At 41.4% G+C, this 12743-nt stretch overlaps 1 protein-coding gene across 4 annotated transcripts in view; it reads right to left on the reverse strand.

The window, feature by feature from the left end:
• Positions 1 to 12743, reverse strand: part of ZNF609 (zinc finger protein 609) — a 208588-nt gene that overhangs the window by 53271 nt on the left and 142574 nt on the right. For all 4 annotated transcript variants that reach the window (XM_024735133.1, XM_024735132.1, XM_024735131.1 and 1 more), the window contains one exon: positions 6869 to 7094. In XM_024735133.1, the coding sequence (XP_024590901.1) occupies positions 6869 to 7094 (226 nt within the window). The remainder of the gene's footprint in view (positions 1 to 6868; positions 7095 to 12743) is intronic.

Raw genomic sequence — 12743 nt, forward strand, 5'->3', positions numbered from 1 at the left:
ATGATTTCTTTGTTCTGTAAAGCCTAAGGGAGATGGGATAATGAAGTAGCAGAAGAGGTAGAGAACAGCCTCTCATTTCACAGAATAGTCAGAGACACAGAGGGGGTGTGGAGAGAAAGAGAAAGAGAAAGAGAGAGAGAAAGAGAGAGAGAGAGAGAGAGACAGCACGCGCGAGAGAAAATCTCACTGGTATCAAGAGGCAGCAGCAGCGACCTGCAAGCAAAGCTCTCTCTGCCTGTGACTCCTGCTGTGGTAGAAAAAGGCTAGTTGCCAAGTTTGTTAACAGCTTCTGCCCATCATTGTTATAGCAGCTTTATCCATCAGGGCAGGGCCAGGACCTGTTTTCTTTTTTTAATAAATAAATTTATTTATGGCTGCGTTGGGTTTTGGTTGCTGCGCGCGGGCTTTCTCTAGTTGTGGCGAGCAGAGGCTACTCTTCTTTGCAGTGCGCAGGCTTCTCATTGCGGTGGCTTCTCTTGTGGAGCACGGGCTCTATGTGTGCCAGCTTCAGTAGTTGTAGCACGCAGGCTCAGCAGTTGTGGCTCGCGGGCTCAAGGGCACAGGCTCAGTAGTTGTGGCGCACGGGCTTAGTTGCTCCACCGCATGTGGGATCTTCCCGTACCAGGGCTCGAACCCGTGTCCCCTGCATTGGCAGGTGGATTCTTAACCACTGTGCCACCGGGGAAGCCCCAGGACCTGTTCTTAGCAGTGTAAGCACTGAAATGGGAGGGTACAACATCTTCCAGCAGATCTCGCCACAACCAATGATTAACAAAGACAGTTCCCTCTTCTGTCCCACACAAATGATCACAGAATCACAAACATCAGAGCTGGAAGGACCACAGAGATATGCAGTCCAATCTCCTCATTTTACAAATGAGCAAACTAAATATCAGACCAGTTAAATAACCTTATTGACAGGTCAAGAAAACTCGAAGGTCTCTAATGGAGCCTTTTCCCCTTGGAATCATGTGCCAAAGCTCAATCAGCCGGGGCTAGTGATTAGATCCAGTTTATACCAGAACTATATTTATTGCCTAGGTATCACTTCCGGGGTTTATACATGAGTATCAGGAACTAAATTATTCGTTAGAGGATGGCATTAATAACAACATAGGTCTGTCTTTGAGCCCACCTGAGAGGGTTTTGTTACTGAAATACCAAAAGAATCTCATTTGAAACATCCCTTACCTATCTGGCAAGCCTGCAGCCTGGCCAACTTAACTGCCGGACAGTCCTTTGCTGGCAGGCAGGAAGGAGGTGGGTAAGAGTGCACAGAAGAATCTCTTAGTTTATTTTGCAATTTGCAAAATGAAACTCAAAAAAGGCTGTAACTGAAATTTTTCTTTAGGGCTTCGGGATTTAAATCTATGACAGTGGACAGGTAACGTAATCCACAGGGGTGTTCAGACACGTAACTGCCCTAAAGCACCCCCTGGGAGTAAACTGCTAGGTGGAAAGAATGTGTTGGCTGTTGTTCTGTGTAGAGGAGGGGCTAGGAGAAAGTAAGTGTTGATTTCCCCAATGTTTCCTTTGTGTGGCTGCCGTTGCCATGTGGTGGTCTGTTGCTATGAGATTTGTGGTGCCAGACAATGGCTGCTGGCTCTCTATGACTGTGCTATTAGGTTGAGCTGTTTCTGCAGGAGTCAGACTAGTAAGCAATTGGCTACGCAGTGGAGAAACCCTGGTCACTGTGCACCATCCCTCTCCAGGTAAGTGCTGCCTGAGGCAAGACTGAAGGTGAAGGAGTGTTAATTATAGCCAAGGAAAAAGAAAAATCAGTAGCTGAGAACCATCTTAGCTTTCCAGTACAAATACCTAAACTTAGATATTTCATAGTTCACACAAGTACTTTCCTACATCAGAACCACACAGAATAAACCAAGGGTAACTATCAAGGTTACCATTTCCATGAAAGACTAATGGATAGCCTCTTCCTGTTAGTGAGAAGGACAAAGACACCCACAGTTGGGATCTGTAATCAGATGAGGATGAAGAACCGCTGAGGCAGGTTCTCGCGGAGCTACCACAGGCTAACTAACTTCCTGCTAAGCAAAACCACTGCCTATTACTCTCATAATGAGAAAACTTTGTCCCACAGACCAAAGTACAGGGCTCAACCACAGAGTCTGAAGCAGGGCCAACTGTTCTGCTAGGTAACAGGGGCCAGAGTACACAGAAGTCACCCTGGCTCTGTGTGGATGTCAGCTATTTACCACCCTCATCCTTCTCCCATAGATTACTCTTTCCATCTCAGAGCAAATATACACTTTTAGAGTGTATGTAATTTCAACTCCACCTAGCCCCTATGATATTCAATATGGTAAACCACTAGCTATATATGAATATTTAAATTTAATAAAATTTAAAATTCAGTCCCTCAGTTCCACGTGCCACATTTCAGGTGCTCAATATCATGCGTCACTAGACTATCATTTTGGAGAGTATATTTCCACCACCAAACCATCTACTGGACAGGACAGATCTAACCCAAGCCCCCATAAATTAGAAATCTAAGGCCAGGAGAAGTTTAGAGACTTATCCAAGATCACATGGGTAGCTAAATGCACAATCTGTTCTGGAATTCAACTCTCCAGACTCTAGTTCAGAGATATTTGTTCTGTATTACTATGGCTTTAGGGCACTATTATTCCTTAAAACAATTCATCTCAAACAGCTGCAGACACTCCTAGTTGTTGGACTAAAAATGTATACCCTGATGTGGAGATGGGGACGCATAGCCTTTCCATGTTTTTTTGTGCACATATATGACAAAACCTTTACCAAGTGCAAAAACTGAAAACTTTCTCCTCATCACCAAATCATTAAGCTAGAATTCAGCTGTGGAGGATAAGGCCAAGCTTATCACAGAGCTTTTCACACCCTCTGGAATACAACGTAGTTGCACTCATTTCAGCTTCAAAAATGTGGTCTTATAGCGCTACAACTTCTGTCTTTCTAATATTTTGGTAAAGAAGACCAGAGAAAAAGAATTTTAGAGATGTTGTAAGAGGGATTTCTACATGGAGTGGGATGGTGAACCTAGATAAATGATTATCAAAGCTTTTTTTTTTTTTAACAGCAGAATCCTCTTCAAATATAGTTTTACAAAGGAGCTTAACATATAAATCACCCAAAAGTAGAAATGCTCTGGGTTGCATCTGGTTGGGTAGCAGAGATGCAGGCTTCAGTAGCTGTGGCACATGGGCTCAGTAGTTGTGGCTTGTGGGCTCTAGAGCTCAGGCTCAGTAGTTGTGGTGCACGGGCTTAGTTTCTCCATGGCATGTGGGATCTTCCCAGACCAGGGCTCGAACCCGTGTCCCCTGCACTGGCAGGCGGATTCTTAACCACTGCACCACCAGGGAAGCTCTGAAACGATTCATTTTCAAGATGCCATAGTCAGCTAGTATTGGATCCACGCTGACTCCAAGGTTTAAGCCATAGATTCTAATAACTTAAAAGCTGGGTATGTCCTTATTGGTCATCTAGTTCAACTATACTTAAGAGATGAGGTAACTACAGTCCAAAAAAAGTTAAGGAATTTGCCCAAGGTTACACAACAATAGTGGCAGAGATATAGAGGTCTCCTGATTTTCACTTTAGGGCTCTTTCCACTATACCACAAATTCTGTCTAGAAAGCACATTTGCTGAAGTAAAATATATCACTAGTGATGGCCTTCGACTTAGTGCTGTAGTCTAGAAAGGAGAACCTGTAGCATTTCCTGGAATTCTTATCTAATAAGTCAGCTTTGCCTTTCTTTAAAATGCCGTAGAAGCCAGTAAGCAATTTTGCCTCAACAAACGTACGTGTTTCCAGGACCATGGGTTAAGGTAAGATCTGTGAACCAGAAATAGACTTGGAACCTGTTATTTTGATTTGAAGTGAGGTGGGACAAAGTGAAATCGGGGGAATCAGACCTCTGCATAAATGCTAAGAATATGTCTTAAAAAAGCCAAGGAAGACACTCCAGGTTATACTTGGGTCTTCTTAATAGTCCTAAGGTTGAGCCTAGTTAAGGAGGATCTTTGTAGTGCTGGCATCACAAACAGCCTAAAAAGGAGATGGGATCTGCAGGACTTTCAAAATGCCTCCAAGGCAAGGTTTACAGTGAGAGATAGGAAAGAAAGCAACAATGCAGGACAGGTAAGCAAAGAAATCAGGAAGAACTGAGGTCATGACCCCTACACCTGTTCTCAGCAAGGTGGCTCAGTTCTATAGGAACCGCAGGATCCTCCATTCCCCTCAGAGGCCAAGCATTCATAGCTTCTTTCTAAGCGGTAAGGGTTTTACAGTTTGAAGACAGTAGTTTGCCAGGCAAAGAGACAGAAAGTATAAAAAGTTGGGGTAGCAGACAAAAAAACCTACAAGGCTGGAAGGATTTTTTAAAAAAGTATCTGTATATAGTTCTTATCATTAACTTGAAAACTGGCTCAGTACACTAGATCTTATAGATCTGCAGAGGATGATCTTTGCAGGAAATCTCTGTTTAAAGATGAAAAGGAATGTGAACCAGTTCTGATCCTAATTCAGACCTTTGCCCACAGACAGTTCAGGTGAAGGCCCTCTGGGACGGCCAGAAAGCAAAGTAGAGTATATCATTGCAGAACAGTTCTCTTTCCCTTGGGATGAAAGAAAAAGAAAAGAGAGGTAATAAGCCCTGAAATACAACATGATAAGTGGGAAAAAATATGGTATTAAACGTAGAAGACTAACATCTTACAGGTTTAAATAAGTTAGAGTGATCTTAAACTTGGTGAAAGTAATATTTATTCTGAGTTTCAGAGAAGGTATAGAATTCTGGAAAGTATCTGATTTTATACTATCTATTAGATATATATTAACATAGATCCAGAAATGACAATGAGATGGTGTAAGCATCCATTCATTCAAATAAATATTTGTGAGGGCCTACTATAGATGCCAAACATTAAGTACTGGGGATATAATGGTGAGCAAAACACAGTCTCTGAGCTCATAGAACTTTTGGAACAATGGAAGAGATAGACATTAACAGAAAAATACAATTATATACAAAATTGCAAATTGTGATAAGTGCTGTGAAATAAAGTACACGGTGCATTGAAAATGTGTAACAGGGGAACTTGGTGATAGGCCGCCAGTGACAACCAGAGCAGTCTTTCAGAGCAAACGATGAAAAAAAAAAAAAATCTGTGCGAACATCCCCCTGGCAGGGAGGGAGAACAGGAATCCTCAGATAAAAAGGTAACCATTGTTCTCAGGAGAGTGAAAGGGTTATTAGCCTCACTCTCAGAGTTTTTATCAGGTTCACATACGTAAAAAGCATACTGCCCTTGGAGAGAGTCACTACCATAAAGATGGGAAGAATACAGTCAATTGGCAGAAAATTGATGTTTTCTATCTTCAATATATTGAAGCAAGAGGCCCTGAAGTTTGCTTGGTGGCACAGAGCTGTGATCTGGATATGTTTGTCATTCCAACAGACTCTGGCTGTTTAGATATTTGGCCATAGGCAGATGACATTTTTAAAATCAGAGATAGCCACTTGGGATTTCCAGATTGTATATTGTACACACACATACAGAGTCAACCTCTAGGTCAACCTGTCTCTTCACTGCCTCTGCATCAGTTTCTAACACAATAGGATTCTTTTCTTTTTCTTTTTGCATTATGGTCTCAGGCACACAATAAAACCTTATCAGCAGTGTTATTCTGAAGGCTGAAACTTTACTATATTGCTAACAAGGAGAGAGCCAAGAACACAGAGTTCTTAACCTGTATCACATCAGCACCTACTGCATGGAAAACCTTAAATAAATACTGGATCACAGCAAAATATTCAGAGAGGCAGACTGGTTTTTATTGAAATGACTAGAATGAAATGCCTGAATTTCCACAGGCAGACTGATAAGATTGCTTATGATCATCAGAGATAATTAGCTGTGCTCCTCTGGGCCTCTAAACTCCTCAGAGTGGGGATGCTTTGAAAGCCTGGTCACTAATGCAGAGACATGATGCGACTCTGAGGGCCAGCCTCTCTAACCACACATTCTTTCACAAGGACTTGGATTCTTTATAAAAAGAAGGTATACTGAAATCAAATTTCCGCAGATGGTACCAAGGGATCTGAAATACCTGGTTAAGTCCCTTTGCACCCCTTATTTTTCAGGTTTACAAACTTTCAAAGCAGAAGAGATTCTGTTTTCAGGGACAAGTAGAACATACAAGAAGTCTGGATGGTAGCCTTGGGCAGCAGCACCCTACAGTGAGCCAACTGCTTAGTGGATGCCTGAAAGCAAGACCATGTAAACAGTTCCCTGTTGCCTAGGCCTATAAAATCTGTACTCAGTGACAGATGCGTAAAGTGGCGTGGGTGGCTGGGCAATGAGGCAACCAGTGGGAAGGAGCTGGCTGCACCTCCAGGTGCTAAAAAAGGCAAGAGTTGCATATCCAATGAGCCAACACTAAGTCAACTTAGGGGTGACTGTTTTCCATTTCCTTGACTCCCACGGCTGCCCTTTTATTACTTTTTCTCTTCAAGCCTGACCCAAAAGTTCATATTCTCCCATATAAAATGAAAGGGAAATGGAGAGTATAGACACAGTCTGAATTACTGCATGGCCAGCACCTATCAAATGACTGCTTAAGTACCAGGGCCGACACCATTGAATAGCTATGAAGGGGAGATAATTAATTGAAAAAACTGGCAATCTCTAGAAGCTAGGAAATTTTACAGACAAGTTTGCTGTAATCCTCTGGGTAGGTATCACCAGCAAACTATGGTCATTTGAGACTCCTAATAAATACTAGGTATTATTTATAACAATAAGCCCCCTGTTGACAGAAGCAGGTTGAGAAGGGATGGGAAAGCCACACATAGCACTTACCATCTTCTGTTTCCTGCCACACGATGCCCTCAAGGTTGACGCTTGTCCCAGGTTCGCAAGGGCCCAGGCACTCGGGCTCTGTGGCCAGAGCCACATCACATGTGTTGACCCCAACTGATCGGGTACGAACCATGATTTGCTCACAGGGGGATGCGATGTCATTATTGACCACTGGCACCAAAAGGTGCAGTGGCAGCACTGCTGGTGTGGAGACAGGGGACTCCATCTGTGGGGGAAGAGAAAGTAGTAGCTGAGTTACAAGGAGGATATTTATAGGAAATAACTTCTCTGTATTTAATCTAGTCCTACATCCTTTCCTGCCAGAGTGCAGAGGGCTTTAAATATAAGACTTTGGTCCTCACTTCCAAGTTCTAGCTCATGACACCATTACAAATCTAAGTGGTTTAGATGAGTGCACCCTGGACTTAGGAGAAGCTCTATTTCTTATTAACAACCCTCCTCATAAACTGTGCTTGGCTAAAAGTGTATTAAAAAACTTGTCTTATTTAAAAATCTCTAGTGAAAGGGAATCAGGGCCAGACTTCAACAGCAAGGGAGCACACAGATTGATGAGAAAGAAAAGGCTCAGCTTCTGAGGCATGTTCTATTGCTACCACTTTGCTTCCCTCCCATCTATCATTCAACAAATAATACATTAATCAGGTATAAAATCCAAGAATACAGGTGGGATTAAAGAAAGGGAGAAATATCCAGATCCTAGGAATGCCACTTCAGGAAGCCTGGAGCTTTAATCCATCTTTGGGTAGAAGGAAATCTACTTAAAAGTTACAGGAGGGCTGGGAGCAACCTGTCAGGGGTTTCTAACCCACAGAGACTATAACAGCGATTGGTTAATGAGAATGGCCTTTCGGAGTGTGAATCTAACATCAAGTGTACATGTAAGAAACGGGAGGTACTGTTACTATCCAGAAACCAATCTATAGCAGTCTATCATCAAACACAAGAACCAGCAATCTACCTCAAAAACTAGACCCTCCCACAAGAATGCAATTACTTAGATGCCAAGAAGAAAGCAACGCATCTAGAGTTAAAAGAAAAATTGTAATAAAAAGCAATAATCCCTTAATTCTTTAAACCCTAGCTTTTATCAGGTTGACAAAGTACCAACCCTGAGTCAATACTGCCTACACCCTAACTAAACAGTGTCTGGAATATGCAAAGGCACTCAATACACACACTGACTGATCTTCCCTAAAGATTAAGTATGATACCAATCGGAAGACCTAGAAAATAAGAGTCAAGGATTGGGACCCTCTTTCCCTTGTGAAAGACCAGGTTGAACGTACTCCTTCAACAGACCCACACTGAAAGCAAGGCACACACGCACCCATAATCCAAGCTGCTGGACAGCTCTGCAACAGAACTCTGGTTCTGAAATAGTTTACTGCATGACCACCACTCTATCTATAATCCATCTCCCTCCTTTTAAACACATACACACGCGCGCACGCGCACACACACACACACACACCCCTACACCTTCCTGGCCTCGAACACTACCCTGGAAGCTGAGATCTGGCTACTGCATCCATTCTCTACAGGGAGCTCTCTGACTTCTTGGCTTACAAGTCAAGTGATGGTATTTGCAGACCGTCACTATCAGAGTTCACAGAGTGCTAGAACACTGATTCTGATCAATTCTGGTCCCTGAAAAGCTGCCAAAACCTTATCCTTATCTGTTTGTTGTTACACACATCCACCCTGTACTTCCCTAACTCCACCCTTTTCATAAAATGGAAGTGGCAGCCTGTCTAATGAATCTTCTGCATAATGGCAAATGCCAAAAGGCATTTTTGGTCTTTTGTACTCTTGAAAATCAGGCATTTATAATCCAATTTGGCAAACTTCTTGGGATGTGGTAGATGCCTGAAAAACCCTTTAAAATTTCTAAGCACAGATATGAAGGTGAAAACAACAGAAAAAATAAACTGGATTTCCTACTACTCCTGTGTAGTGCTGGACTCTGGCTCTATCATAAAGCCCTCTCAGGAATGCTATAAGAAGGTGGTTCATTAACTCTTTGGAAAGAAAGTTTCCTGGAGATTTTACCCGTGAGAGTTACTAGAAAGGGGAAATCAGAGACAGAGTATACAGACCATCTTTACTCTTAGCCTCACCTCTGTTTCTTGGTTCTTTCTCTTGGGGAAGAACTAAGACAGAAGCAACTTCACAGTTAGTATGTGCATTTCCTTTGCTTAAGAGTTTGTTCCCTTTTCTATACCTTTCTTCTACTAGCAAGAGAAATTCCTGCCAAGTCCTCTTTCTTGGACAAAGAAATTGGCCTGAACCTTTTAGGTCACTCCTGTGAACCTTCTGATTGCCTCGCTTGAGCAAGTCCTATTGCCAACCTGTCCTATCGTTGAGGCAGCAATCCTAATCAGAGAAGGTGGTAAGTCCCCAGGGAGTCACCTACACACTCTGCCATCAAAGACAGCTCTTTTCTGTAAGTGGTTTCATTTCCTGTTAGGTTATTCAGTGCTGCTGGGAGGCCAGGGAAAAGATAAGCTACTAACATCCAGACAAAGCTAAGCTCCCAATTCTATACTAGCAGACCCAGAAAACAACATCTAAGATATAAGTACAAAACACCACTGTTGCATTCAAGCAGCTTGCCAAATTAAACCCCGCAGTAAAACATCTGAAGAGAAGAAACTTAGCTGAACTGATCACTAAGAATAACAGAACTAATACACATGAGGAGCTGATTAATGTGTATATGCATCAAACCACACTTACTGATCAGAGTTAAGTTACTAAGTAGAGTTCAGGATCTCTGTTTGTGTGAGGATGACTTTATTTAACTATCTGATTAGTTAAACGAGATTTCTGAGGGTGAGGAGAAGTGAGGAAATCCACCTATGGATGTGGAACTACTGTTCAGTTTCCTTCTACTTTGCAAAAGAAATCTAAGGAGCAGCACAGTAATGTTTAATTACAGACCTAGCTCTGCTAATTACTGTTAGGTCACATCTATCATCTACATTAAGCCACAGTGCATAATAAACAGCTCTGTGATATTCATCTAATAACCTAGGTGGCGGCTTTGTGGGATTTCAAATTCTACTATTCATCGGAACAAACATAGCTTCATTTAACACTCTCCAGGAGAGGATAAAAATTAAAAAAGGACTCATTTTGCCATCTTTCCTGTATGCCTAGGATATAAGAGAAGGGATTGTCAAGAGACTGATGCCAGCAGGGAAAATAAGGAATAGAAATATGGAAAGTTACGGTCATTAAATACCTTAACAACTATGACAATGAAAAAAGCTGGGCCAATTCTCAGATTCTGAAATGCTAAGAAGTGCCACCATGGCTCCTGGGGCTCACTGAAATGGGAAGGTAAACAACAAAACAAAACAAAACCTGAAAAGAGACAGAGAATTTAAAGATGGAGATCTCTGAAGTTTCCCAATATTTCATGTCCTTTATTTTTTTAATGATACTTCTTTTCAATTCACCTTTAGATATTAGTCTAATAGCACTCCCACACTTGAGAGGCACTAATGGAGGAAAAAAATTTCAAGGCGGCAACATAATTTTAGGGGTAGAAAATATAGCAAAGAAATATTTGGGACAGACTCTCCCCTTCACAAATATGAGTCTGACATCTTTACCTTCACAGTCAAAAGGCAGAAAAGGAGCTGGTTCGACTGATAACTGCAGTAGCTCTAAGAAACTCCCTTTTATTCAAGAGTGAAAGATTACTGGGGATCATGGTTAGATGAATGTTCACATTTATCAGGAAAGACTGTGCAGAAAGTAGAATGTCATCAAATATACTAAATACTATATTAATAAGAAGTTCTCTTTCTTCAATAATTCCAGAGACCCTTCAAGATTTTATAGTGACTCGGCATCAGCAACACTAACAGTAATATACGATCTTGATTGATGGACAAAATATAAGTACTCACCCTGATGTATTATAGTAAACTTGATTTGCTCACAAAGTTTTTATTGCGGGTTATTTAAAAAAAAGGTAATTTAAAAAATCCCATTTATCAGTTTATTGTGTTATTTATATTTCTCTCAAATTAAAACACAGGGGCTAAAACCCTCAATTGTTTGAACTGCCTTCTGTTGATTGGCAATTTGAGACAAAATAAGTTCACTGTATTCTTTTTTAATAATTTAGGATTATTTTTGCTTATTCTGAAAGATCTTTATTATGAGAGGCTGGAGGGTGGAAATCATGGGATAACTGAAGATGGAGGCAGGAATCTGAATTCTTCCTCTCCATGAAGCTCTTGTCAGAAAGCAACGGAATATTCCGAGTAAATCCCCAAAGAGCTTAACATTTAACTACTAGTGAAGGAGGAAATGAGTCCCTTTTCAAACACTAAGTACCTTTCCAAGTGCCTCTCCAAGAAACAAGGAAGGAAGGGAGGGAGGGAGGGAGGAAGGAAAGAAGGAGAGGGGAGAGGAGGAGAGAGGGGGAAAACGAGGCTTGCCGGTTTCCTGAGCTTCCAGATTTCACTTGGGCTGCTTTGAAGAATTTGGTTGTAACTCTGGTTAATTTCCCAGACATTTTGTAGTAGAAGACAAGGAGGTAAAAGAGAAAAAGAAAGATGTGGTAGCTGGCACCACAGCCAAACATGAAACAGTTCTTAAAAGCTACATATTCTAGTATTCAAAGAAGATTTACTTTACCATTCAATTTTAACCAATCATCACCTGGTCAAGGTCAGCAGTGAAGGCTGTTCCAGCGTGTACTAGAAAATGCAAGTGCAGTGAACACATAATTTAAAGACTACAGATTAGCCACAGGGAGTTCTCCGAGATGATCCCTGTAGAGTCTCAGGCTCAGACCCTAAAGACTCTTCTGGTAAAGAGAAGGAGATGGCAGATCATACGATCCTAATATTCAAGCCTGTCTAAAACTCCCAATGTGTGGCACTGAGTAAATTATGCTGGAAATTGAACAAAGGAAAAAATCTCATAAGCAAAATCAATGCATAACATAAATCACATGGCAGTGTCCAATACTGTGCAAAGGTTTTTGCTGAATGAAGCATCTCTTTTGCTCTTCCAAATCTTCTCACTCTACAGTCTCCTGCCTGCTTGAAATGCACCACATTTTCCTTCAGCAAAACTATTAACTTTGTAGCTGATGAGTAACCATAGGAACCTAAGTACTACCTACCTCTGAAACTGACTACATTTTTTTTCCACACAAGGTTGATGATCCCTCCTCCCATTCCTACATTCTTCCAAAGGAAGCACTAGAATTAGCTCTCAAGAATAAAGAATTTGGGAAAAATTCATTCTTTGGCTGCAACTACTTCCTCTCCTGAACACGCTTCTTACCTCCTTTTACATACTCATTTCCTAAAAACATCACGGCTGGAACGTGTCTTCTCTACTCCATCCTCTTTCCCCTTAAGGAAAGTAAACACAACCGAAAGCTAAAGCCTTTCTCTGAATCATTCAGAATCACAGATGTCAAAAGAAAAGTCTCAACGTATCCTCCAACATGGATGACTAACTGTACTTAAGAACCTAATCATCACTTATATTGATGGTCCTATGAGAAAACACAAGCATTGTGTAATTGTGACATCACAAACCACATCTTGCTCTGCAGCAGCTTGGGAAGGAGAAATGGGAATGATTCTCCCTGCTTTAAGCCAGCTGTTCTTCACCTTCCAGGTCTTGGGAAACCTTTACAGATTTAAAAATTGAGAACCTTACACAGCTTTTATTTATGTAGGCTATATTTGTTGATATTTACTGTGTTAGAATTAAAACTGAAAGATTTTAGTATGTACTAATTAATTTAAAACAACTAACAATTTTGAAGTGACAAAATTAGAGACACAGAGAACAGACTAGCAGTGGCCAGGGATAAGGG

This window comes from Neophocaena asiaeorientalis, unplaced genomic scaffold (assembly GCF_003031525.2).
Source record: "Neophocaena asiaeorientalis asiaeorientalis breed wild unplaced genomic scaffold, Neophocaena_asiaeorientalis_V1.1 scaffold264, whole genome shotgun sequence".
Classification (NCBI taxonomy): Eukaryota; Metazoa; Chordata; class Mammalia; order Artiodactyla; family Phocoenidae; genus Neophocaena; species Neophocaena asiaeorientalis.